General features: G+C 50.2%; 1 protein-coding gene across 1 annotated transcript in view; it reads right to left on the bottom strand.

The window, feature by feature from the left end:
* Positions 1 to 25,758, bottom strand: part of ZFHX3 (zinc finger homeobox 3) — a 113,364-nt gene that overhangs the window by 29,400 nt on the left and 58,206 nt on the right. Inside the window, exon 4 of the mRNA XM_082489282.1 lies at positions 7,271 to 7,345. Coding sequence (XP_082345408.1) covers positions 7,271 to 7,345 — 75 coding nt within the window. The remainder of the gene's footprint in view (positions 1 to 7,270; positions 7,346 to 25,758) is intronic.

Raw genomic sequence — 25,758 nt, 5'->3', positions numbered from 1 at the left:
GTATTTGATAAATAACGTGATCGCATGATAGACAGAAGTAAATACACAGAGATTTGCAAGCACACTTTTGTACCCAGACCTTCATTGCTGCCTTTCAGAAACGTGGCCCTGAAAACGGTCAAATAATTTGTTTTTCTAATGCTGTGTCATACCTTCAAGCCTGCAATGAGTACGAACAACTGAATTACTATTAAATATTCATATTACAGTACCCAAAAGCTCCAGCCGCCACCAGACTTTTCTGCCACGCTCTGTACAAACACAGAGCACCCAGAAAACGTCGTGGTGAGACACCAGGCAGCACAAGAAGCACATGGAGGCAGAGCTTTCCTTGCCATCACGAGCACCACGGATCTTCCCGGTGGCCTTGCAGATCAGCTCATCTCCCGTCGGCCCCTGGAGGAGGTCCTGAGACCTGCTGGGAACGGCGCTGCTCCCTGCGCAGTGCTCTAACGCCACACTGCCCTGTGAACCAAGAGCGAAGGTGCCGGAGCAGAGAAAATGACCCGCGCAGGCTGGGCCAGAGATACCGGAGCAATGGCACAAAGTTACAGACCAATCCCAAAAGTTACGAGAATCCCGACTGTGACCCAGGGGGCAGGAGAGTCGGCGAGCGACATGGCTGCAGGCAGCCCTGCCATGCCGGCACGCTGGGACAAGGGTCCAGGCGCTCACAGACACGTGTGTGGCAGCGACCGCAGCAGAAGCTGATCTTGGCACATGAGTAGCAAAACATACCTGAAAGAAAAGGCCTGGACCAAAGCTGGGATGCTTCCCTGTCCCGGGAGCGACAGCTGCCTCTTTGCCACTCTGAGTTAAACAGGGACTTGCACTGGGCTGAAGGAAAGACGGGGAATGTAGAAAATCATCCCACCTGGTGCACAGCATGACCCCACCTTCGCAAAGTGGTACCCTAAAGCACTGCACCTTTTCTTCCAGCGATGGTGTCTAAGATTACATCTTTAGAACTGTGGGAAATCTTGGCTTTTTTTTTAAATTACAATGTGGCTGAAAGGAAACAAGCAATGATATTTTGTATTTACTTATTTCACATGGTTCTGGAGCTAGCTATCAATCTGTCTGAATATTACTGTCCATTTCGACAGAATAAATATTTCAACTAACCTACCACGAGAGTCCGTATCAACTAATTCATTAAAATCAATGTGTTGAGACTGGCAGATGGTCTAACCAACAGTAATTCCATTAACTCCTTAAAACCAGCAAGAAAGGACCACCACCACTGCTGGGCAGCACACAGCAGAAACTACCGGTGAGGAAAGAGCAAACACGGAGAGTGGAGATCGCAGAGCCATCAGCAGAGACCTGCTTGTTGAAGAACATGCATGAAAAATATCTGAAAACAGCAAAGCAGCCATGGGACGGGCTCTGCTGCAGCACAGCAATTCACTCACCAGTGCCACCGAGATGGCCCCTCCACGCTCCCGGACATCCTATAAAGCAGAGAACTGCCACGTGGGTGGGTTTTAGTATGTGTTATCACCGCTGGGGAGGGAGCAACCAGGCTTTACTGAGGTGAACAGGACACAAACGTGCTTTCAAGATTACCAGCTGGCAAAGGCAGCCGGGAACTGGCAGAGAGCGGGCGGGCAGGGAGCGCTGGCTCCGGTTTGGGGATGTGCAGGACATTTCTCCCAGCTAGAAGTCAAAAATTCTTCCATTTGGGCCAGATTGGTAATTTTGCCGCTATTTATTTTTTAAGTAGCTATACTTCGCTAGGCATAAACAGAAAACCAAAGTTCATAAACAGAAAAACAAAGAGCCACAAAAACCATCAGGCTGACGGCGAGGAAGAATCAAAGACGGCGTGCAGGTGGCTGGGCTCGACAGCCTCACCGGAGCGGAGGGGGCCAGGCCAGGGCGAGCGTGGCATAGCCAGGCCAGGATGCTGCGCAGAGGGTGACCGGGGATGCTCCAGGGCCGGCTGGCTGCAGCCAGCGGGCAGAGCCCAGGGAGGATCCCACAGCTTGCCCCAGGGAAAGCCGCATGGGCCTTTGGGGTACTCCCAAGAGCCACCGCTGGGCCATCGCCTCCCCTTTGCCCCCACAGAGAGCAGAAACCCAGCACCTGCGGCCACTGCCCGGGAGCCTGGAGTGTGCCCCGCTCCGAGCCCAGCCTCCCCAGCGAGCCATGGCACGGGAGCACCCAGCCCAGCCTGACTGTTTTCCTAGGCTTGAGCTGGCGCCTGGGACCCTTTTGTGCTTCGTAAATCCTCAGGAAAAAAGCACAATCACAGCGTGCTCTCCCATCCCCTCTCCTAGGCTTCCTTCACGCAGAAGCCAGGGTCGAGAGCCGCTCCATCGCGCCCCTCGTCCCCTTCCTCCCAGCCCGCTCTCGCCCTCATCTTTATATCCTAGCCATTAAGTGCTCAACAAACGCCATATATTAAAAAAAAAAACAACAGAAAAAAGCGGCAGTGGGGGGAGGGGCAGTAATAGATTTCCGTCAGGATGTGCCTGACCTGTTTTTTTCAATTTCAGTAATTAGAAAGGCAGTGGGCCTGTAGGAATTATTCATAAACTGCAGGAGCTGTGCAGTATACATTTATGTTAAACATGTCAAATCCGATTGAAATCATGCCTGCCAGCACCATACTCCATAAACACACTTTTCTGCAACAATTTCCCAGCTCTCGGCAGCCCATTAATACCTCCTTTAATAGCAATCTACCACGGATTCGAATCAGGGACGCTCCATTGCACTAATTGCTCTGTGTTAGGTGAGCATCATGGATTAAAAAAAAAAAAAAATCATTAAAAAAAATAAAAGCCCTTCAGGCTAGTCCTCTAGAAATATTTCATTTCAATCTATATTTTAAGTAGAGTTTGTTTCTTGTTTTTGTGGAAAAAAAAATCTGATATTCTACATCTATACAACTGACAGTGCATTAAGAAAGCCTCTTTCATAGCTGGGTCACTGCAGATGAAGTGCTTTTCTCTAGTCAGAAAATAAATATAAGCCCCACCTCAAATCTCAGAAGTCTTGTACTGATCTACCCTGGTCTGGTTCAGGCTTTAGCTGGAAACCTATGCGTTGAATATTAATCATTTACATCCTGCCTTAAAAATGGAGTCAGCAATAGCCACCATTCCTTTCCTCCTTGCTGGCTTGCTCGTGATAAATCTCACGTTAGTCATGATGAGATAATTTCTAAAGCTCAGCCATCAGGCAAAGAGCATCTCCCTTCTTCAGCATGGAGGTGGACGGCTCTGGAGCAGAAAGAGAAGCAGGCAGGGCAGAGGCAGCTCCGGCACAAGGGGGATGCACTGAACAGTGCTTGGGAACTGCTTAATCCCACTGCCAGAGAGAGAGGAGAAAGAGAAAGCAAACAGGTCCCATCTAGCGACAGGGAACATCAGCCCTTTTCTCTCCATGCAGTATTTCAGGAGTCACGTAAGAGGTTAGTGCCTGTGAGCACTGCTGCCTGTTAGGAGTGGAGGGGAAGAGAGGCAGCGTGAGCACTGCTGAAAGCTTTCCAGAAGTGTTTTAGGAGCCACAACGATGTCTGTGAAAATCACGGTAAAACGAATCCTTATTTGGGATGGAGTTTGCCACGTGTATATTTTAATGGAAAGTATTACCTAAAAAATGTTTCTGCTTAAGATTATTCCATTTTAAAATAAACAAAAACCTGAATCGATAAATTTATTTTGCAGCTGAGACATTTTTACAAATTTACAGAAAGGTTTTTCCTTTCAGTGCAACACCGACACCGGTGCAGCCTGCCACACGCGGACGGACGGACCGCAGAGCAAACAACCCTGACTCATCACTCACGCGTCTGTGCAGAAGGAGCTCGGGAGGCACACTCGACATTTCATTAGAGATCTCACAAATCTTTAAGAAAGTGGAAGAAATAATCACCCAGCGTGCAGTCAAGAAACTGAGGCACAAAAGGTGAGTAAATTGCTAAGGAACGTAATGATCAAATTGCAGCCTGATGAACAGAAAACAGGTCTATCAACCTCCACTTCAACACACTATTTATTGGCTTTGAGCCCGCACTTCTTTCTCACCTATCTCCCACTTCCACAGAATTGCAGGGCTCAGAGGCACCTCCAAAGGTCAGCTGGTCCACCCAAAGCAGGATAAACTGTGTCTATTTCATTCCCGACAGCAGCTTGTCTAATCTTCTTGTAAGACCTCTGAGGAACCTTCCCAGAAAATCTACTCCAGTGCTTCACAAGCTGTACCAGGAGATTTTTTTTTTAAATTTATTATCTAACCTCAATCTTTCTCCCTTCAATTTAAGTCCATTGCTTCTTGTTGTCTATATCCTGAACATGGAGAACAAATGACTTCCTTCCTTTTAGAAGCATTTAATGCACAAGAAGCCTTATCTTGTCCTCCCCTTTGGTCTTCTCTTTTTGGGTCAAAAAACTCTGTTCATTTAATTTGCTCCTCACAGCTGATGCTATGCAGACGATGCTCTCTTCTGGGTGATTCGCACTGTTTGGGCTTTCTGAAATTGCTCCTCAACTTTCTTGACACCCCAAGCTCAGAAGCGGACACAATCTTCCAGAGGAAGCTTTCCAGCACTACAGAAACGCACCCCTTCCATAATATTTTCATCTACACCATAACCCTTGAGCTTCGTTTTGAGACTGTCCTGAAAAGCAGCATCAAAAAGTCTTCCTAAGGAGAAGACAGGAGTTACTGACTGCAAACAAGACCTTCTTCACACAGAAGAAAATTAGGTCGTGTTGACATGATTTGTTCTTGACAAATCCGTGTCGACTGTTACTCATCTCATTATCTTCCCGTCAGTACTTACAAACAGTTGTTTGGTCAATTCCCAGGAAAATCTGGGGCAAACGGAGCTGGCAGGTGTGCGGTTCCCCAGCTACTCCTCCAGTGAAAGATAAGCACCATATCTGTCCCCTCACGGTACCTCCCCCGTTTTCTGTAAGTTCACAAGAGATAGCAGCTGACAGGTTTGAGGTTGCTTCAGTCACTTTCTGAAAACACCCAGGTATGAAGCAGCACGCCACTGATGTGACAACATTTAGCGTAACTAAGTACTTTGCAGCCTGTTCTTTCACAGTTGGAGGACGAGCTCTCCCCACAGCGTGGCTGGCACAGGCTGCTCTGGTCCTCATGCAGTCGGTCTGTTTAGAGAAGATGAACGCAAAGAAGGCTTCATGCTCTTCAGCTTTCTTGACATCATGGTTGATAACCTTCCCACCGGGCTGAGCTGCAGACCAGCTCTTTTCTTCCAGTCTCCTCCTACAGCAAGAGTGCTTCCTTGATACTGCCCGTTTCCCTCCCTGGTTACACCCCAATTTGTACCACGGTGTGTTGATATTCCTGTACATGCAGACACTGCTCTTCTGTGGTTGTCATGAATAACCTCAACTAGTTTCCATTCCTTTCCATGCTTGAGGTCCAGAAGGGCATGGCAACATAGCCATGGTCCTCAAGGGAGCTCAACAGCAGAAAACAACACAAGACTGAAGTGTGGTACCTGTTTGGCATATCCACTGTACATAAACAGGGGATAACATTTTTCTTTTGCTTTAAAGTTTAGGGTAACGTTGTTACACGTTTGAAAGTAGGCCCTGAATTCAACAACAGCACATGCATACATTTTGCTGAGGCTGCACTCTTCAGCCTTACATACACAGCCTGCCTTCTCCTTCCTGTGTTGTCCTTTGAAGACTCAACAAAGCTGCCCATTTCTTATCTGCTGTTTGACTGACAAACACTAAAAATGGGTTAGGAATTTCACCGGCAGGATGAAGAAATAAAGTCATCGAAATTTAGAGTTTCTGGACAGTAAAGGGTTTAAAAAGTAGGTTCTTCATTCTTCCTTAGGTGTTTTAACATAGAAAAATAATCTTTTCACACAGATCAACTTTTTAAGTGCTTCAGGTTCGGGCAAAGGGCCCTATGTACCCTTTAAGAGATGTAATAAATATACGCCTTTCTATGGCACTTCACAAAGTGTGATTTTGCTTAGGATCACACAATCCCACACAACAAGAGGCTAAAAATCACCAACAGCCAAGCAAAATCAGCATCTCTGGGTTGAAGAATAGGTCTGTGGTGGGGAGCGACATACAGAGCAACCTCTGTGAGTGGAGTCTCGACTGAGAACGTGAGCTTCAACAAGCATTAAAGCACAGCTTGCTTTCTTCACCAGTTTGGACACATCTTCCAATGGCTGAGATTAAAACTGTATCGAGGTGAAAAACCGCATTTCATCCTTTTGATGACTGTGTAAGCTGAGATATTTCTTTGGCTGTGGCTCACTAAGAGGCAACCACAAACATGGCAGGAGAAGGCTGCCTGGAAGAAGGGTCTCTGTGCAGACTGAGGCAGGCGCAAGTTTTGCAACCGTAAATCTGCAAACTGACCGGGCTACCGTGAAGAAACAGAAATGGGGAGTCAGAACTGCTCCATCCTGGGTCAAGGAAAATGAGTACCGCCTCCACACCTACGCTGAAGCGGTCAGCCAGTGCCAGCTGAGAAGGGGAATGGCCCTGTCCAGAGGCGGACAATCTTGCAGCTGCTTTCTGCTCAAAGGCAAGGAATATTTGAAAGATTCCTCCCACTCACCTCTGCAAGACAGCAACTATCTTCTGGGAAAGACAGAGTAACCCAATACCTTCATAATTAATCCACTTAAGGATTTTGCAAAGAGAAACCTTTCAGATTCCACTGCAACAACGTAAGTATTGTTGCACATCTGCAGTTTCCGTTTCAGGATGTCACAGCTCCAGCAGAAAGTGAGCAGTTAACAGAGCGCAGACACAGGGTCTGCCTCTCTGCTCTGCCTTTCAGCATCAAAATCTTGCTACCAGAGCCAGGACCATGACGAAAAAGCAGGCTAACAGTCTCTCAAGTCCTAACAACATAGAGTGGGGTTTCATGATATGCTTAATCCACCCTAAGTGCTGGCTGCTGCCAGAAGGGGCAGTCCCCTTCTCCCCTCCCAGCTGCTGATTCCTACAGGAATCAGGTCCAGCAGCACTGAGCATAGGGGAGCTCCAACCCACTGTCCCAGCGTGAGCCTGGGGCCGGCAGGGGGGATGCATGACCGACCACAGCTCAAACTACGCGAGTGTGTCACAAAGCTACACCCAAAGACTTCACAATACTTATATCATACTGACAGTGCTGCGGGGCGCAGTCATTTAAGGAAAGAGTTTTGCAGACCACTGCTCTTCCCACTTTCCTTTCCTGGATTTAAAGAAAAAGAGGGACCAAAACCCACCTGTCCATTTAGTCTGGTCCTTGTCCCCTCCACTCTCTTGCTCCTTGGCAGGTTCCTCAGCATCGCCAGCCGTTTCATTGGGCCCTTCCGCATCTTCAATGGATTCTTCTGAAACAAGAGAAGCAGAAAGCGTAACATAAAAATGGTAATCAAAACAGAAGAGCAAGTAACAGCCATTGAGCAAGAGTAACAGCCAACGCTTAAGCACAAGTGTTGAGTGGCAGATATCAATGTCACCCAGCGTTCTCCCAACACTAACCGCTAGCTGGTCAAGAAAGAAACTACAGAGGAAAAATGAAATGAAGAATCTCTCCCACTTCTACCACTTAGAGCTACTGATGTCCCCTGCGATGTAAGGTACAGTAAAACATTTGCCTGGTATGGGAAGGTTCCCAACCATGCCATGGAATAGGGAAGTGTCTGGGACTGACCGGAGCCTCCAGCACCTTCAGCCTCAGCATTCCTCCTCATCCCCATCTCAAGCTCTTCAGACCAAATGGCACTGCGTAGTACTGACCCTGGTCACCAAGACCCCCAAGTTCAGTGCAGAAACACCACCATTCACTTCTGCTCAGACAAAGCAAGGAGCAGCACTGTCTTCTGCAGACATGGCCCTCACACAAGGCATGGGAGGAAGCTGCTGGAGGGTCTTATTTTCATCCCAGTCACGGCAAGAGTTTGAGCACACCAGCAGTATCATACAGGTGCAAAAGCATGAAGGTGAAAAAATGCTCAGTGAAGTGAAGCGCTGAAAGCTCGGAACAAAACACAAAGTGCCACTGCCCCACCCATTAACCAAGGCCCCAGTGTGCCAAGGCTGGTGGCACAGAGCATGTCGACACGGCGCGGTGCAGCTCCATGCAGAGGCACCCTCATCAGATGTGATACTGGGAGCGAGATGGCTGCAGCTGCCAGACCTCTTACACTAGGCTGTAACAGCTATATTATCATCTAATATCTTGGGTATTTATGTATAGCGTTTGCAGCAAGACAGCTACCATGTAATTGAGGGGGCTACGTCAACACTGGGAAGAAAGGGCATTTTTAAGCCATTATATCCTCTTTTAGGCAGGATAGTTCATAATTTTAACTTGCATTATCTAGTCATGGTAGATCCTAGGCTATCCTGAGGTTTTATCTGAACTACCTAACCAGTTAAAGCACCCTCCCCATCCTCCCCCTAACAAAGACAGAGCTAGAAATCTGGATTAAAAATATGTATTAGGAGATTGCAGATACTCAGCAGTGCCCTCTGAGAATGACAACTTAAATCAGGGAGGAACTTGTAAAAGCATCCAGAGATCAGCACTGATAGTACGTGGAAGCGCTGTGATTTACACCCTACCCCTCTTTCACTCTTTTAAAAGCTGGAAACTCTTGAGAACTGCAGGGATCCCAGTGGTCTTTGCCTGGGAAAAGAGGACCCCAGAGCGAGCGGTGTGATGGGTGGCATTGCAAGGCGAAGGCACCTAACATGCAGGAAGATACAAATTACTGACTCAGGGGTGAGATGAGCACTCTGCCTTGCAAGACGAGCGCTCAAGTTTGCTGGAGAGAAGGGCTGTGAAACCAGCAGCTGGATTCACCTTTCAGAAATTAAAATTCCAAAATTTTTCTCACCCTGGGGAAAAAAAAAAAACAAACCACCCCCACTCCCCAAATCTGCCACCAAAATGCTGCCACGCAGGGCGAGAAACAGCAAGCGGATTTCACTCCCTTTTATTAAAAACCTTCATTAAGGGGTTTCACGTATTTTATCCAAACCTTCACTTTCACCTCTGCCCGGACCCCCGGCTTTCTCTGCCGCCTGGGCTGCTCCCTTGGGGACAGCTCCCCGGGCGCTCCGGACAGCCCGGCCGGGGACAGCCGCCCCCCGGCCGCTCAGGGCCCCGCTCCGCAGCCCCCCCCCCCCCTCCGGAGCCCCCCCAGCCCGGAGCCCCCCGGGCCGGCCCGGCCGAACAACAAAGGGTGCCCGTCGCGCCGGCACTCCCGGCTGCGACCCGGAGGTGTCAGCATCGGCATGGGAGGAAGAGGAAGGGCGACCGGCTGCCGGGCTCAGACGCTGTCTGGGCTCTAACCTGAGCATGTGGAAATAATACACGTCTTCAACTGCGCTGTCTGGTTCGAGGGAAATAAAATAGGACATTCATAAGCAGTTACACCATCTGTCTTTATACCATCATCATCATCAACAAGGGAAAAAATAGCTCTTTAAAATGGATGAAAGCCCAGGCTGACAGTAACCGGAAAAATGTGAGCTATGAATACCAATAACGGTAGAAAATGATTAAAAAACAAGGCTACAAACGGCAAATCCTCCTGCTGCGCTGGGCCTGCAGCCCCTGGTGCTCGCAGGCAGAGCCTGTCCCAGGACCAGCCCCAGCCCCAGCCCAGCCCCCCGGCAGACGCTGGTCCCGAGCACCCCCCGAGCCCCGGCCCTGGGAACGGCTTCTCTCTGAGCACAAGATCTGCCTCCTTGGCTCCAACGCCTCCGTGCTGGGCAGCCGGGCTGCAAAAACCATACGCGGGCTTCAAACCCTTCTCCTCCCCCCTCTGGCCTGCGCTGATTTTTTCTGAAGAGTGTTTTTACAAAGCAGGATGGGAGGGGAACAGAGTACAAGATGCATCTGCCCAGGGAGGCTCTGAATCAGCTGGGAAAGCCCCTGGTACCGTCCTTACTTGGCTCCTCGCTCCCAGGGCCTTTGCCGAGGACAATCCTCCTGCTCCTCTCCCCAGCACACCCTGGGAGCTCTCTGCGCCCGCGGACCCCGGGGACGAAGCCGCCTGGCATGGAGACTCGGGGAAGGGGAAGTGTTAACTCCCAGCTGCCTCGTGATCCTCTTCCAGCAGACTTTTTTTGGAAGGCAGGATGCAACTCTGCTCACTACACTCAGCCTAACTTGTCTTACAGCCGCCAGTGTTTGAGCTGACCCCAGGGATGGTCAGGAGAGCATCCTCAGCCACACCACTCCTCAGCTGGCTACATGCACTGCAGAGGGCTTTGAACCGCTGAGCCTCCAAGAGACTGCACGCAGGGCACGAGCATGTGATCTGACCCAGCTTCTAACAATGAGATCCTCCAACACTGAAAATAAAACGCAGCAGAGCTCCTGTTCCTGAAAGATTTGCACCCACGCTCGCTGATGACAGCTCTGCAGCTGCTGAGTCGCAGCGGCAGCTCTGAGGCGCGATGGCAGGTCTGGGTAGCAAATGCATGTGCAAATGGCACCCAACCATCTATCCTCCTGCATTTCTTTGGGGCATCCTTCTGAAAGGACAAGACCGACATCACATCTGGTAGGGAATGGTCTGCTTTTCTCCTCAACATGCTGCACGCACAACACGGAGCTTTGGAGATTCCATTTTAATTGTCTGCAAATCCTGGTGTCATGTTGTTCCCATGCTGCATTCGAGCAAAGCTGACCATTGTCTTTTACTTAATGTCTGCAGAGCCCCATAGGACAGACCTGCAGCTGACTGTGAAGACTACTTCATGACCAGCTCCCAAAGGCTGAACGAGGCTGTGGTCAGCATGACATAGGGAATTTACTTCCAAAGCACCATGCCCCTTTTATTACTGTTGACCATACCTCCTCGAGGCTGTACACACTGTTTGTCGGGACTCATTCACCTAACGGATTGACTGTATTTTTCTTAAGGAGATTGATAAAAACTCCACTAGTTGTTTTGTAGTTAAAAAGGTACTCAGCTTAAAACCATACATCCTAAGAAGTGTCCCAGTTGGGGCCGATACCCAGAGGGTAAGAAGTCCCTGCAGTATTTCAGCAGTATTCTGGGAGCCTCTGCAGGTCAAGGACTCTAACCAGGACTTTTGGAAAGTGTGGTGGGGGTGCTGAACCCAGAGGTGTAGAGATCTGCCACAGGATGTTTTGTAAGAGGCGATGGGGTTGACTCCTGACCTGGGAACCTTAATAGGGGACTCTGGAAGGCCAGAGATGCTATTGCAGCCCATGCCCAGAGGATGCAGGTGCCAGATCAGTGTCTTGGGTTTCCAGAAACTGCAACTACACAGGGTTTCTGAGCTCACAAAGGGTAAATGGGCTTCATCCTCTGTGAGGAGCTTGCCAGGGCAGGTGCAAGAGCTGCTGCTGTAGGATTTGCATGGAGTCCCATGGCAATGGCCCACTGAAATACAAACAACACAGCCTGCTCATGGGTCCCCATGCCCGAGTGCCATCCACAAGGCTATGATGCTTTATTAATACATTTTGTTAAAGGAATTTTCCATCTGTCGGGGTTCAGATCAATACCAAGAGCAAGCAAGTATAACTGGGGGGCACCTGGAGTCAAAACAGCCTGTTGTCCATCGTACCAAATCTGCCCCGTGCAAAATCCTAGGAAGAGTCTTTTCTTCCTTCATGAATAAATAATTTTAGACAGTGGCATTTCCTTTTAATTTAAAATTAAAACATTCACTGGGCCGGGGGAGGGGGAGGGGAGAGGAGAAGAGTCTGGAAAATCACGAGTATCTGACATCTTCAGATGTCAGGGAATCTCTGACTCAGTTACACACTGAAAATGTGCCTCAATACCCGCACGCTGTCGCACAGGACCACACTGCTGCATTTCTGCCCAAACCCCAGAAAGTTTGAGGGTTGAAGAAGTCAGCAAATCCCGACTGGATCCAGGCCAGCTTGAACAGCCCAAGACCTCTCACTTCTCCTTCTCTCAGCTGGATTTTCCTTAACAAAACCAGATCTCTTATCCGAAGGGATACGGGGCATTTCAGGGGTGGCGGAAATGTAAGGATAGGAGGGAAAGAGCGCGTGCTTGCCTCCCCAGCCTCCGGCAGGCTCAAGAGCTGAGAAACATTAGCTGTCATGAACCACAATCAAATCAGGTTTGAAATATTTAGCAGTGGCTTGGAAAATGCGGTGGTGCAGCTCTGACAGGCGAGATGTGCAGACACCCATTTTCCATTATAATGGAAATATCAAGCCTGTTCTGAATATGTATAACCTAGAAAAATGTATTGATTTTTCATTCGGCATTAAAAAAATGAAATACCCTGCAGCTGTCAAAAGCCTTTTGTTAAAAGCTCATCTTTCCTGGAATGAGGTTTACCAGAAACAAGTTTTAATTGTACACAGGGTCTCTCCTTTGAAACAAAAAGAATCCCTGATGCTCCCTTTTTCAGGATAAGCAGCCAAAAAAGCCTGTAGAAAGACACGATTGAGACCTAGCTGACTTCTGCAAGCTGACACTGTCAGCAGAGGTGACAGCGTTGGCCTATGTGCAGTCAGCTGCACGGCTGCACATGCACAGACACGCGTGCCGGCACCTCCGTGCCGGCTCCATGTGAGCTGCCAGCTGGTGAGGGGCAGCTCTCCCCGCTGACGCCGGGGTCACACCACCGGGCTGCGGCCCAGCATGTTTCAGAAGTTCAATGGCTTTAAACTAGTTTAAACGTAAGGTCTCAGGGCTTTGGCAGGAGCTGTGCTGCGTTTTGGGTCCTCATGGAAGCAGGAGGGGCTTCAGGTGGTACACAGAGGGTCAATGCCCTCCCGGACCCCAAGAAGCCCATGAGGAGCTCAACTGCCCCTGAGCTGTGCCAGGGTCACCAGGCATGGCCTGGTGCTGCTTGTCCTAACAGCGGCTTTTGTTCAGCTGTCCCCAAAACTGTGCCTACAGGGGATTACGACACTGACTCATAAAGGGTCGCTCACCACCAGCTCATCCCGATAGGGAAGAGGCATGGGGAGAGCGGTCCCACCTCACACCATGCCCACTGGCCAGGCGCACTCGGCTGTGGGAACAGGGCAAACGCAGAGTCGGGGAAGGAGGTCTAATGTCAACCAGTGCCCTCAGCCCAGAAGGACACGCGCTTCCCCGGAGCCCAGCTGACCTGCTGCTGTCCCACATGCACGAGGTGATGTCTCCCCACAGGGCTCAAAGCAGACACCCGTACCAGGCACCCCGCAGAAGCTTTAGCAGGAGGCAGGACACTGCCCCTGGCCACAGCCAAACCTCTGCTGCAGCAGCACCGCACATCTATCCCTGCGCCCACCTGGCAGCTCGAAAGGCTGCGGGGGTCTCTGAACTGTTGGCAATGGCCATGAGTGCTGTCGGGCTCCAGTCCCACAGCCAGCAACGTGGGTCTTGTTTGGGGCATGCAAAGATTCCCAAGCCAGAGGAATAACAGTGGTTTGTCATTTGGTTTTTGCTCCCCGACTTGTATTTCTAAACACTCACGCTGCCAAGGGACGTGTTTTGGCACACATGGCTGCAGGTGAGCAGCCATGGGTGCTGCTGAAGCTGGTGGTGGCCCACAATGGAACGGAGCGATGGCAACTGCCGCCACTGCCCGCCCTTCAACTGGCTGAAACCGGGAGTGAGAGCACAGCCTTGGAACAGTTTTGTGGAAGAAGAGAAGCTGGCAAGGGTCAGCACACAGAGCAACACCCTGCAAACAATTTGACTGTTTGTTTGTGACCAGCCCAATAGAAAAAAAAAAGTTTTCCCCCTCTCCCTGACTTGCAGACTATTTGCATTTGAAGATGAGACAATCCATCCACATGGAAATGTAGGTAAATCCATTTTCAGAGGTTTTTCTGCCGCCTTGTCTTTCTCACCCAGCTCAAGCTCGTCTGGGGCACGTCTCCTAAGGTAACCTTGGCTACCAGACAGTCACTGCCCTTGCAGCTCAGATTCAGGATGCATATATATGCACAAATACACTCTGTGCTAGCTCCTAACTGGATTATTCTACATAAACTTGTTTATTCCTATCATTTTCCTAAAAGGAAAAGCAGGAGTCCACGCAATAAAAAGAAAGCACCAGGCACAGGTTACAACAGGAATGCCACAGAGCTCCAGTGCTGATGCAAAAGCTGGTGGGTGAGTCCTATCATCTGACAAAAGGCTGCAGAAAAACAATATTAATCCTACATGTATACAGGATTAATGACACTTATTTCCAAGATGTCCCTGTTTCAGAGCACGGTCAGAGCATATCTGTGCTGCTTTCATTGACAAAAAGAAAATGCTGACTATGAACATGCCCCCAAGCTGATAAAGACATCCTCACTTGCCTATCTTCTCAAGGCAGGGAAAGTTTATCTGGCTTTTGTGCAGTTAACTATAAAGGCAAGCGTTCAGATAAATAAAACAAGTAATTCAACAGCAAAAGAACTGTTTGAGAACTTTTAGCTTCTGTTCCTTTGCTTTCTGCTCCAAAGATAAAATGCAGAGTTTTTGGCCAGTCTCCCTGAACAGATCTGAAAATTCTACAACAACATCTGGGTCTCTGGTTATCTCCCAAACAAGCTTCTTGCTCAACAGAAATGAGATGACCCTCTCTGCCAGACGTCAGCATCTATTCTTCTTAATTATGAATACTTTTACTAATACCGTTGTTATTTTTGCATTCGGTCACTTTATCTGATTTACCAGCTCCAGCCAGAGGTCCCACTTCTGCGCCGCACGTGGCTGAGAAGTACCCACAGTCAGGGGGCAGACGGGGAGGACCAATGAAATCCTGCAACCTTTGGCTTTGTGCTTTTGGTAACAAAATGTAGCAGCACTAGGAAAGAGAATAATGTCATCAAAACCAGAGAATTAGAAGAAAAAACAATTTCTCTTTTAAAAAAATAGAAGCCAGTGGTCGTGAAACCTGCCACTGTCCTTTTTAAAGAAAAAGAGAAGAGTAGGACAACAAGCAGAAAGTCAAAGCCCGTCCCATCTGCTTTATCGGGCACGGATCTCAGACCGGCAGGGAACAAGCTTGGGAAAGGCCTCCGCTGCTCTGGAAACCTTCACCTCTCTGGAAAGCTGGGCAGAGCCTTGCCCCGCAGAAAACAGCGCTATCAGAAAACAGCTCTGCATGAACAAGCCAGCTACGAGCCAGCCCCGCCAGCCCCATCTCACAGCCGCCGATTGAGGGGTGGGTTATCCAGCAAAGGAAGACGGAGCCGGGGATTCGGGCAGCACTGTTACGTGCGCTCAGGGCTCCTCACAGCGTCGGTTCCTCGTGCACCTTCCAAGGCATTCGACAGCACTGTGACTGTCACTAGAGATACCTCTGGAGGATGCAGGTATCTCCATGCAAAGGGACAAAGCCTGAGACGGCACCGACTTCTCCCTGTCCCCGGGAACAAGGCCGTCCATTTTATTTTGTAAACTGGGATAAATCCCAACAGGGATTTGCCCCCTTGAATTTCAGCAGAACTAGAAAGGTTGCTGCTATTTTCACACATGAAATGTAAAAAAAAAGGCAAATTCCTTGAGCATGTTTGTAGTGGAGCGTGATGTGATTGTGTTGTCATTTATGGGAAATAATCGCAAGCCCATCTCTCCCTTTCCCCCCATTTTCCAGTCCAAATAACCATGAAAAATTACACTTCAATGTCAGGAGGACAACAAAGGAGGGGCTTTCTCCTGCGGCTTGACGGCTTTTCAGCCCCCCCTTCTTTGGACAAAAACTACCTTCAATTCTATTTCATTTTAAACGTGATCTAACAAATGCATCTTGACAAGTTCCTTTCTTTTTTTCTTTTAAACAGTATTTTGCACAGTTTAACCTAGCTCCAAACCGGAATCAGCTGGAAAGGAGACTCATGCAAAAAACACAAACACAGATCAAACAGCAAAACAAAAGAAAACCCATCTCCAGCTTCAGGTCTGCAGGGAGAGGACGGCGTGGTCTCCAATGCGGAGACCCGCAGGAGGAGGGTTAGGAGACCAAGGGGACCAAGCGGGGAGGAAGAGGCTGGAGGCGATGGGGTGGTAGAGGTGACAAGGCAGGAGCGCAGCAAAGGCTGTTGGGTGACAGGGAGCGCAGCGCCCAGCCCAAGTTTTGTGAAGGAAGGGAGCAGCAGGAGCCCTGGCCCTCTGCAGATGACACCCCGCGGGTGTCCTTACTGGGACCAGACATCCCAGGTGCTGCCAGGGACCCTTGGGACAGCTTCTCCCGTGGCCGCCTCCCCAGCCAGCCCATAGCCGGTACGTCAACACTGCGCTATTCTCATCGGTTACTCGCCCCGGTGAAGAGGTCTGCTCCCCACCAGCAGCCCTGCCCCACCACCCACTTCTTGTCCTCTCCGGTCTCATCCCTCCGCTCCACCCGCTCACCTCCCTCCTCGCACCTCCTCCCCGGCTCAGTTTCCCTCTGCTAAAAATGTGCAACGAAATTGTCAAAGCAGAGAACGGCGGGTTTTTAGAGACACAACTGGAAGACACTAACAGTGCTGACCTGTTCTGGGCTGCCCGCAAACTCCGCGGCGCAGCATCGCCTGCGCCAGGCTCGGCCGCGCTGGGAAGCGGCTTTGGTGACTTGCTGCAACCGCGCAGATGCAAGCGTGTTTTCAGCGAGGCCAAGCTGCTTTAGGAGAGTCACATTCCACCTTTCAGAAAATGCACTGGCATCGCGCATCCGCACGTCCTCAGCTGGGAACGCGAGCGGAGCAAGGTCTTCAAAGTAAGAGGTGCTTTGTGCTCAGTATGAATAAGCTCACTCCGGAGAAACTTTCTAGATTCACAAACAAAAACAGTGCCAAAGCCAAGCTGAAGTTAAAGCTGACTTCAGCAACTCTGGGACAAGGTACATCTCGAGAATATTGTAACTCTAACAAAAATGAGCTATAATTAATTCATGCTTAGCCTTAAGGGTTGGATATGCACAGGAGTGCTCCCAACAACCTTAACTCTGCCCTGTAACACCATCATAAACCATACTTAAATCAAAACGCTAAAATGTCCCTTTCCTAGTTAGTTTTTTTAAATATACAGCTCCTACAACTCCTACTCTGTTCTCACTCTCCATGATATCGCTCCAAGGAAAAGTTAATTAATGTGCCGCTGACCCCCTTTCTCCCCCTCCCCAAGTGTTTCCCAACCTCAGCATGTTTGGAGTTAAGCTCAGCTAAAAACTTAGAAAAGCCATAATTATAGTGTCCTGGTTTAGGGACAATTAAAATATTCTTGCAACACACATTACACCAAATGGTACAGACACAGACAAAGGGCAGCTAAGGCAGAGCGGTGGGGCTGACATGGCAGCAGGGGAGCAGGACCAGCTTGCGGCTCGGTGGCCGTGGCATGGGGGTCTGCGGCACATCAGCGCTCCTCATCCCTGGTGAGGAAAGTTTTTTGTTAAGAACAGGAAAAAACGATCAATGGTTCTAAGCAAATGTCTCTGAGGACTGTTTGCACACGGAGTGAGTCCAAATGAGTCCGAAGCAGGTGGTCTGGTGGTCGGTTCATTCTTGACTAGGTCGCAGCAATGCCGGCTGCGGTGGTGTGTCACCAGGCTCTTCCTGGAGCTTATTTCTAGGAACTAGCAATATATATATGAACATGGGAAATCGTAAATGGCCATGATAATACGTATAGTAAAAAATAAAGAGGATCAACCCAGGGCATGCTGCTGCCTGCGCGGCAGAGGAGGTCGTGGAAGCACGGGAGGGAGCTGGCAGGGCTGCTCGAACCCCCAGAGTCAGGGAACAAAAAGGGGCGACTTTCTGCTGAAGCAGATGAGAAGCGCAACTGTGACGCAGAGAGCAGACATGCAGCTGGTGGTGGCAACCTCTTCAATTGCCGAAGACAATTCTGCAGAGAGCCTTGCAGGCTTTTAAGGGGCCCTCAAAGCGAAAAGTTGAGGAGCATCCCCTGGGACCCCTGAGAAGGACAGAGTGGATGTGCCCCGCAGGCCCAGGGAGAGACAACGCTGACTGCAGCCAGCTGAGAGGTTCTCAACACTTTGGGTGCCAGAAGTGCGCTACTTCCACATGTTTATAAGACACAAAAATCAGCCTGATATGAAGTTGCGATACCAACACTGCTTGGTGTGAATGGCTGTGGTCTCACCCCTCTGCTGAAGGACAGAGGCCATCGCAGCGAGGCAGCCCCTCAAACGCAGAGCTTTGTTTTCATCCCTGCCAGCCCACAGTCCATCCTCGCCAGGCCTTTACCCCTCCGCTCGTCCCCTACGCCAGCCCCCATCCAGCCACAGACAGAGCTCTCCGATACCAAACGCAATTTGGGTTGATGCAGAAGAGGCAGCAGATAACATACACGAGCTCTCATATGCACAGCAAACACCCGCTGACGAGAACAGGCAGCGGAGACGCAGAAAAGTCACAGCTCTACAGCCCTGGAGCTGTACTTGAGGACACACTTGAGGAGCCCCACATCACCCACCAAGGCAAAGATGGCCACATCCTAGAGCTGAGCTGCCCCTTCCCCAGGTTTGGGTTAGCGGCACTGGCAGAATGTCAGTAATTGCTTTTCCCCTTGTACTAACAAGCTTTCAGCAGCAGCAGATTTCAGCTTCCTGGAGCCAACAGGCCCTTTTTCTCCACCTCTCTTGGCTTCGAGTAATTGAAAGCGACTGCAATCTCAGCCCGGCTCTCCGGTGTTCAGCTGCACCAGGGAGGTCAGAGAAAGTCAAGTGAAGCCTTTCCATTCACCTCCCCACCACCGGCGCTGCATTACCGCAGGCAGCCGGCTCCGCAGCCCAGAGGAACGGGCAAAATTACGGGGGCTGCTAACAGCCAAGGAAAGCCGAACACAGCTTCTCTGCAGCAGGGAGGGAGGGCTACCCGTCATGCCCCTGCGCCGCATCCGATCTGCAGAGCCCTGCTGACTCCTGGATTTCATTTTTTAAATTATTTTAATTTAAAACAGGAGATGGGTTTCTTTTCAAAGAGACTATATATTCATCCTTATTTTTTTTTTGTAGCAAGACAAAACACTTTCCCCTATGATGCCCATATCTCTTGTCACACACCAGGGAAAGATCTTTCACTCGCCATCAAATCTAAGATAAAGATGGAGGGTGCTGAATGGCCGCTCTAACTTCTGCGTGGAACGCAGAGGACCAAGGGAAAGGGAAGAGCACGAAGAGGCTCCCAAGGAGACGCTGAAGGTACTCGTGGCTCACAAGCTGCCCGGCCTGCGGCCAGGCAGTTAGGCAGCACCGGGTGGGTAACGGCCGGTGGGGTGGGAGGACAGAGCCTTTCGGTCACCGTGGGACACTCCTCGGTGCCTGCAGTCCCCGTGCTCGGCTTCCTCAAACGCTAACGAGGGCACACCGGGTGCTCCAGGGATTTGAAATGCTCCTGAAACCTGGACCAAGGCGCACGCACAGGTGGCGGCTCCAGCAGAGGCCTGTGATAAGAATTTATTTCTCTCAATTACAAGCGCTTGTCCCCAGTCTCAGTTCATCAGTGCGGCGCAGCCGAGTCAATGAAAGCTCAGTAATGCGCTAATCAGATGCACAGCGACTTCCCGGAGCCGCCAGCTGCGCGCAAGCGGCCGGCACCGCTCTGAAAACAAGCGGCAACTTTGGGAAGCGGGTTTCCAGCCCTGCCCACCCCTCTGCTCCCGAACCGCGGGCGACTCCGAGTTTATGGCCAATTCAGACATAGTTTCCCTGCGGGGTCTCAGGCGTTGCCTCCGCTCCACACCACCGGCACACGTGCTCAGGAGCGGACAGATGAAGCAGTGCCCATCCATACGCTTTATCTCTACTGCCCCCCCCCCATCTGTCTTTAAAGGAAGGCTTCCAAGGGTACTTTATATATTTTCATATGAAGTTTTGTTTCTTTTTTTTTTTAATAAGAGTTTGATCTGAAATATTTGTTCCCTTCAACCCAAAACCATTCTGAAATAACTGTGAATGACCTGAGCAGACAGAGAAGGCATCTAAATATTGCCCTCAAAAAGCAAATATAGGACAAAAATACCAGAAAAAAAAATCACCAATAAGATCAATTCTGGTGTCCCCAGAAAAACAGCACTCCTACTTTTGGAAACCTGTATTTAAAATAAGCACAACCAGCTGCACATCACAGGAAAGGAGGGATGGAGGGACAAAGTCAAACGTGGCTGTGAAGTCCCCCAGGCCCACGCGCCCAGGAGCCATGGCAGCTTCGCCGTCACTGCAGGATGCCTCCGGGCTTCACTTGTTTGGTTTAAAATAAACAACTAAACAAGTAAACAAAACTACTTCCCCTAGTTCCCCTTCCAAAGTGAACCATAAGAAAAGGCTGTTAATTTGATGCTACGACTCCAGTCCGGCACAAGCTGCCCCCACCCCGCCAGTGGGGCATTGCCAGCACAGCTGCCACCACCAGCACCGGCATGAAACGGTCACCGAACTTCCCAAAGCATTAACCTCTCCCAGAGAGCGGCGCGGGGGGATGCGCTCCCACTTCAGCCTGCTCAAGAGCTCTATTGATCCAACACACACTTGGTGCCTTCGAAGTTGTTTATGATCAATATGCAAATTGCCCATGGCATTGATCTGGTATTAATTTTCAATTAGGGAATCCACAAGGGGTCTCCCAGGGTCAATATCTAACAATGCAAGGTAACTCCACAGCGGAATAGTGGGCCTGATGCTGCCCAGTGCCTCTGGGGCTGCTCCTACACCTCCTGCCCAGATCCCTCCAGACACCTCGGACCACTGCTGCTTCCTGGAGAGGGACCAGTGCCCGGCGCAGCCTCCCGAGGCCCCTCTCCGACCCGCAGCCTCGCAGGGGCATGGCCCCCTGCTCCCAGCTGCAGGTATTTTGCCTCCCTGCACACAGGTCAGCACTTCGCAACCTCTGAGCTACCGCAGGCAGCACCGCAGGCAGGGCTGTCCTCAAAAACCCCCGGCTGGAGGAGTTCTGTCTGATAACAATTCGTGCCCCTTTACCGGTGAGGCAGCCCCCAAATTGTGTGCTGCCCTCCCCAGGGCGCTGCTGTGCCCCGGCCGAGGAAGGGGACAGCCCGAGAAGGTGGCAGCAGCCGCTGGAACCCTGCTCACACCACCGCGCCTCTGCGGGGAATCCCGCTGCAATCCAGGTCACTTCACAAGCGCGAGTGACACCAGCAGCAATGCAGACAAACAGCTGGTGGTTAGCAACTTCAGGCAACCCCGTTGCAAGCGGGTTTAGACGACAGCCTTCAACGTACACACTGTGTTTTCTGCAGTAATGCAGTTATTAATGCAGACGGTGCGGAGCAAGCGTAGCGCAGCAGTGGGCACAACCGCTCCTGCAAGCTGGACGGAAGAGTTTGGGGTCCAGGCAGAGCGCGCAAGCAGCTATCCCAGTGACGCAGAGCAGGGAAGCAAACACTGCGCTCTGCCATCCAAACACAAGCTAGGGGAACCCGCGCATCTCTGGAAAACACATTAGAAGTGGAAAAGATCCTCGTAAGTGCTACACAAAGGTTAAAAAAAAGAAGAAAGAAATCATTGAAATTGCCTTGTAAATCTCGAGAAATGTGTGCCTTCCCAGAAAAAGGGACCCATCCCATCAGCCGTCCTCCCAACTTTCCTCCTCTCAGGGAGGCCCGGAGGGAGCCGTTTGTTTCTCTGAACCCCACGGTCGCACCGGAGAGGAGATGCCCTCTTCGCACCGGATGGCCGGTCTGCGCACACCCACGGCTCTGCCACTCACCGTGCTAACCAGCACATTAGCTACCCAGGCTAATTGGTTTATGGATAACATTAATTACCATGTTGCTCATTAATGGATGAAATCTTTATTGGTTCCATTGATCAGCGGGACTTGTTAGCCGGCCTCCTAACCAATGGCGGATGTAACAAGCTCTCTTATTGGCATATCAATTAATGCAATCAATTTCTGGCCAGCGGCTGCCATTCGCTTCCCTGCTTGTTAGACTGTGGAAGACAGAGTCATGTCAAGTAAGCATTTATTTAAAGGGTTTCTAATTCTTCTTGAGCTGACTTCCCAGCAGGCTTTCTGCCACACAAGGGTTTTCTGCCTCCAGAGACCTTCCCCTTTCCTCCCCTTGCCGAATTGGATCTATAACAGTCACTGCAAACTAAATAATTTCTGTAAAAAATATTTATCAAGTTACGCAAGTAGGACAGCTAGAGGTGCCAGATTAAGAAGTCTATGACTACGAATCTGTACGACTACCCCACTTTAACACATCGGAGAGATGGGCAGGAGTACAAACCCACTCCCAAAGGACAGGCAGGGGCTCAAGAGCTGTGCCAGAAAGCCTCCACGCACATGGATTAATTTTAATTACAGGGTCAGTTCTCCACAATTAGCCTGGTTTTGTCAGAGAACAATAAGCCCTTAATATTTCTGCCCTATCCCACCTTCCAGAGTGAACCTGGACCATTTCGCATCTTTACGCAGCCGTGTCACATGAGTCTGGAGGCACCCACATCCCAGTTGCTGCCTGCATCCGTTTCGTCAACCTCAACCTGGAAAAGGAGAGCAGGGCTTGCGCTGCTTATGTGAAGAATTAGCTGATGCTGGGAAATACACGGAGAATGTTACATGGTCTTGCATGAGCTTGGCAGTCTCGGCTGCAATACTACATGCAGTACTGGGGGTAATACAACATCCCCCTTGCCCAAATCTTTGGAGGAAGAAAGGCATATAAAGAACACAGGACCTAAACCCGCCCTGGACAGAAACTGAAGAGATCAGTCTGGCTCTCCCGAGAAAGGTGGCAAAGGGGACAACCCAATAAAAGAGCACAAAAGTGGCAGTAGTCTGAAGAAGACCGAGAGAGATTTTCTGAGCCATTTCTCCCATGGGCAAGAACAAGGGACTTTCAGTTAACTTGACAGGACGCAAAAGATGTTCACAAGCCCCTCCTCTGACTTACAGAGACTTTGTCCTCTCCGTTTGCCATTGGTCTATTGGCCAAACAGATTCCAACAGCAGAACATGTTCAGAAAGAGTACAAACCCCATCCTACCTGGGTTTAGTTTTTCTCTACCTATGAGAGGTCGTGCTTGGTAGTGATTGTAGCTGATTTCAGCATCCAGCTGCTGAATTTTCAGCTGATGTGACTGGACAGCTGGGAGTTATCCTGTACGCCCACCACACAACGGGTACCTGTAGTCCAGGGTGACGATGGTGCCCTCAGACATCAGCTCGCTGCCAGAGAGGATAACAGGGGGCTCAAAGATGTGCCACATCAACTTGTCTTGATGCGGTAGGTTTTGTTTTCCTTTGGAGCAGCATTTGCACCGTAGCAGTAAGCCTGGTAAACGTTCCTGCAGCCAGATGGAAATATCAGCATGCTGCTCAATGCTCCCAACCTCCGTCCCTCTCCCCAGCTGCTGACCTCCTCGGTTCTGCCTGTGCAGCTGTGTAAATGCAGGAAACCCAGCGGCTAATGGATCCGCAGGACCTCGCAGGTGAAACAAACACTTTTTCCTATAGAATTAGACTTGGTAATTAGATTGTGGAAATCACTGTCACAGGATGTTGCTGTGGCCAAGAATTCAGCAATATTCACAAAAGGGATTAGATAATTAAGGTTAATGAGAATATCTAGAGATATAATTGCTAAATCTAACAAAAGAATTTGGAAAAAATCGAAACCTACAAGCTTTAGGGTACACAGGAACTGCGTTCTCACCGCGACGGTTTACACGGGCGCTCGCCCTGGCAGCAGGCGACATTGTAGCTGATGGCCAGGGGCTCTTCTCTCTCCCCGGTTCTCAAGCTCGCCGTCACCTCCCGGTCCCTCTCAGGCTAGCTGTGCACAACCCCTGACCAGCTCCGCATGTCCTGGAGCCCCCGCAGCTCTGGGGCCACCGCTGGGTGACAGCACAGCCTAAGGGGCTTGGCCATGGTGCCGCAGCATGTCTCTAGCGGGGTTCCCCGCTGCCGTGCCACTGGCAGCCCCGCACTCCCCGCCTGTGCAGCTCAGCACCCTGCCCGCGCTCCTGGCAGCGGGGCCGCGGGCATGGCACACGCCAGGCAGGCAGGACGGCTGGGAGAAGGACACGGGACCGTGCGAGACACGGTCACTGTGGCAGGGAAGCACAAGGACGAGGCCTGACAAGCAGTCACAGAAGAGACATGGCAAGTCAAGACACAAAACCTTGACACACCACCCATCACACCACCCCCAGGAGCAGTGCCGGCCGGCCGTGAGGGGTGCGATGCAGCATGCCAGGCTGCCAGCTCCACCGGGATGCCAGGGTGACCCACCAGGCACACCGTAGCCCTGCGTGCCCACAGCAATCCTTCCCGGACTAATCCCCGCTCCAGATCTTCACCCAGGTGATTATGTAGGAAGGATCTTCCCCGCCAAACACAATAATAAATCAAACCTTATCAGAGCTGAACTATAAATCTGTGAAGACTCCGATAATTTCTAGCCATGGGAATAACACCACAAAAGTACTTTTTAAACTAATTACTCAGATTCCGAAGTGCTGCCCTAATGAGCCTTCCTTCTGCCCAGAACTTACTAAGAGAAAAAAATCTACCTTCAGTGCAGTAATTACTGCTTTCCCCTTCAAACTTCTAACTGGAGATCAATGCTGCATTTTAAGACTCATTGATTTACAATTAGCCTGGCTTTCCTGCTAAAGTGTTTTTAAAGCAGAGTTTACTTTTATTTTATTTTGAAATCTCAAAGATCTGGTTCTTGGATTTTACATCCTCATGAGAGGTGCGCTGGAAACTAAAAGAGGAAGGAAGGCACATATCCGAACGAAGAAAGGAAAACGGGATTTTTGTTAGGCTGAGACTAGAAGAAAGAAAAGAGACTCAGATATTTAAGGGATAAACATGAAAAAAAAGAAAGATGGAAGGAGAGAATCAAAGTTAAAGGAAAAGAAGAGAAAGCGGAATCAAGGAAATTTAAACGCAAAGAGAAGGAAAAATGAATTGCAGGCTAAGAAAGCAGAGTCACTGTCAGGCACATCAGAAAGCTCTTACTGCCTCTGCTGTTTATTAGCATCCTTGGGAAAAAAAAAAAAAAAGCAGCAGCTTTGTGCATCTTTGCAAAACAAAGCGCTAGTTAAAAATAGTGTGTACAGCAGGGACAGTGCGCTAACATGAGGGTCCTGGCAGCTCTTGCATTTGTACAATCTGTCCCACGAGGAGAGCAGAAGTAAGTGAAGCAATTAAGAATTCCATGCTGATTGCTTCAAACATGTTTTTCTATGCCATAAAGATAATAGCATCATGGATACATCCGCCTCCTCTCTCCTGCCTCTTTCCATCCCAACACCAGCTACTTTGCATCCCTTCCCCTGGACTCCTGGCTCTTGAGGAGCCGAAACACTGGAACGGGCCCACAGCGGCTGGGGAGCCTCTGCTCTTGGGAGATACTTCAGACCCCAATGGAGACGGTCCTGGCCAACTGCTGTAGCTGGCCTGGCTTCGAGCCGAGGGGTGGACTAGGTGACCTCCAGAGGTCCCTGCCAACCTCCGTTGCTCTGGGAGTCTCCGACTTTGTTCTGAAGCTTCACAGCAGCGCTCCATTCGGAATCAGTTTTGTGTCATTTCTGCAGGAAATGAGCTACACTGGACAAGCCACTTCAGCACTCCTCGTCCCTCCTTCGCCTCCTACTTCGTCCTCCAAAATAAACATTTGGAAGGTTTTCTAGGATTAGCATGAGCAGCGACACGACAGGAGTCAGACTGAGAAGCGGGGAGGCAAAGAAAATTGCCTGCAAGGGTTTACAATTTTGGAGCTGCCATAGCGGTCTAGCCTGCCATTTCATTTGCTGCTCTCATAAATTTTGTTCTTTACTACTGTTGGGTCCCAGGAGTCAGTGG

The sequence above is a fragment of the Vanellus vanellus genome (assembly GCF_965231255.1).
Source record: "Vanellus vanellus genome assembly, chromosome: 12".
In the NCBI taxonomy this organism is placed as follows: Eukaryota; Metazoa; Chordata; class Aves; order Charadriiformes; family Charadriidae; genus Vanellus; species Vanellus vanellus.
Note: the sequence above shows the minus strand (reverse complement) of the source record. Positions and strands in the feature narration are given on the sequence as shown.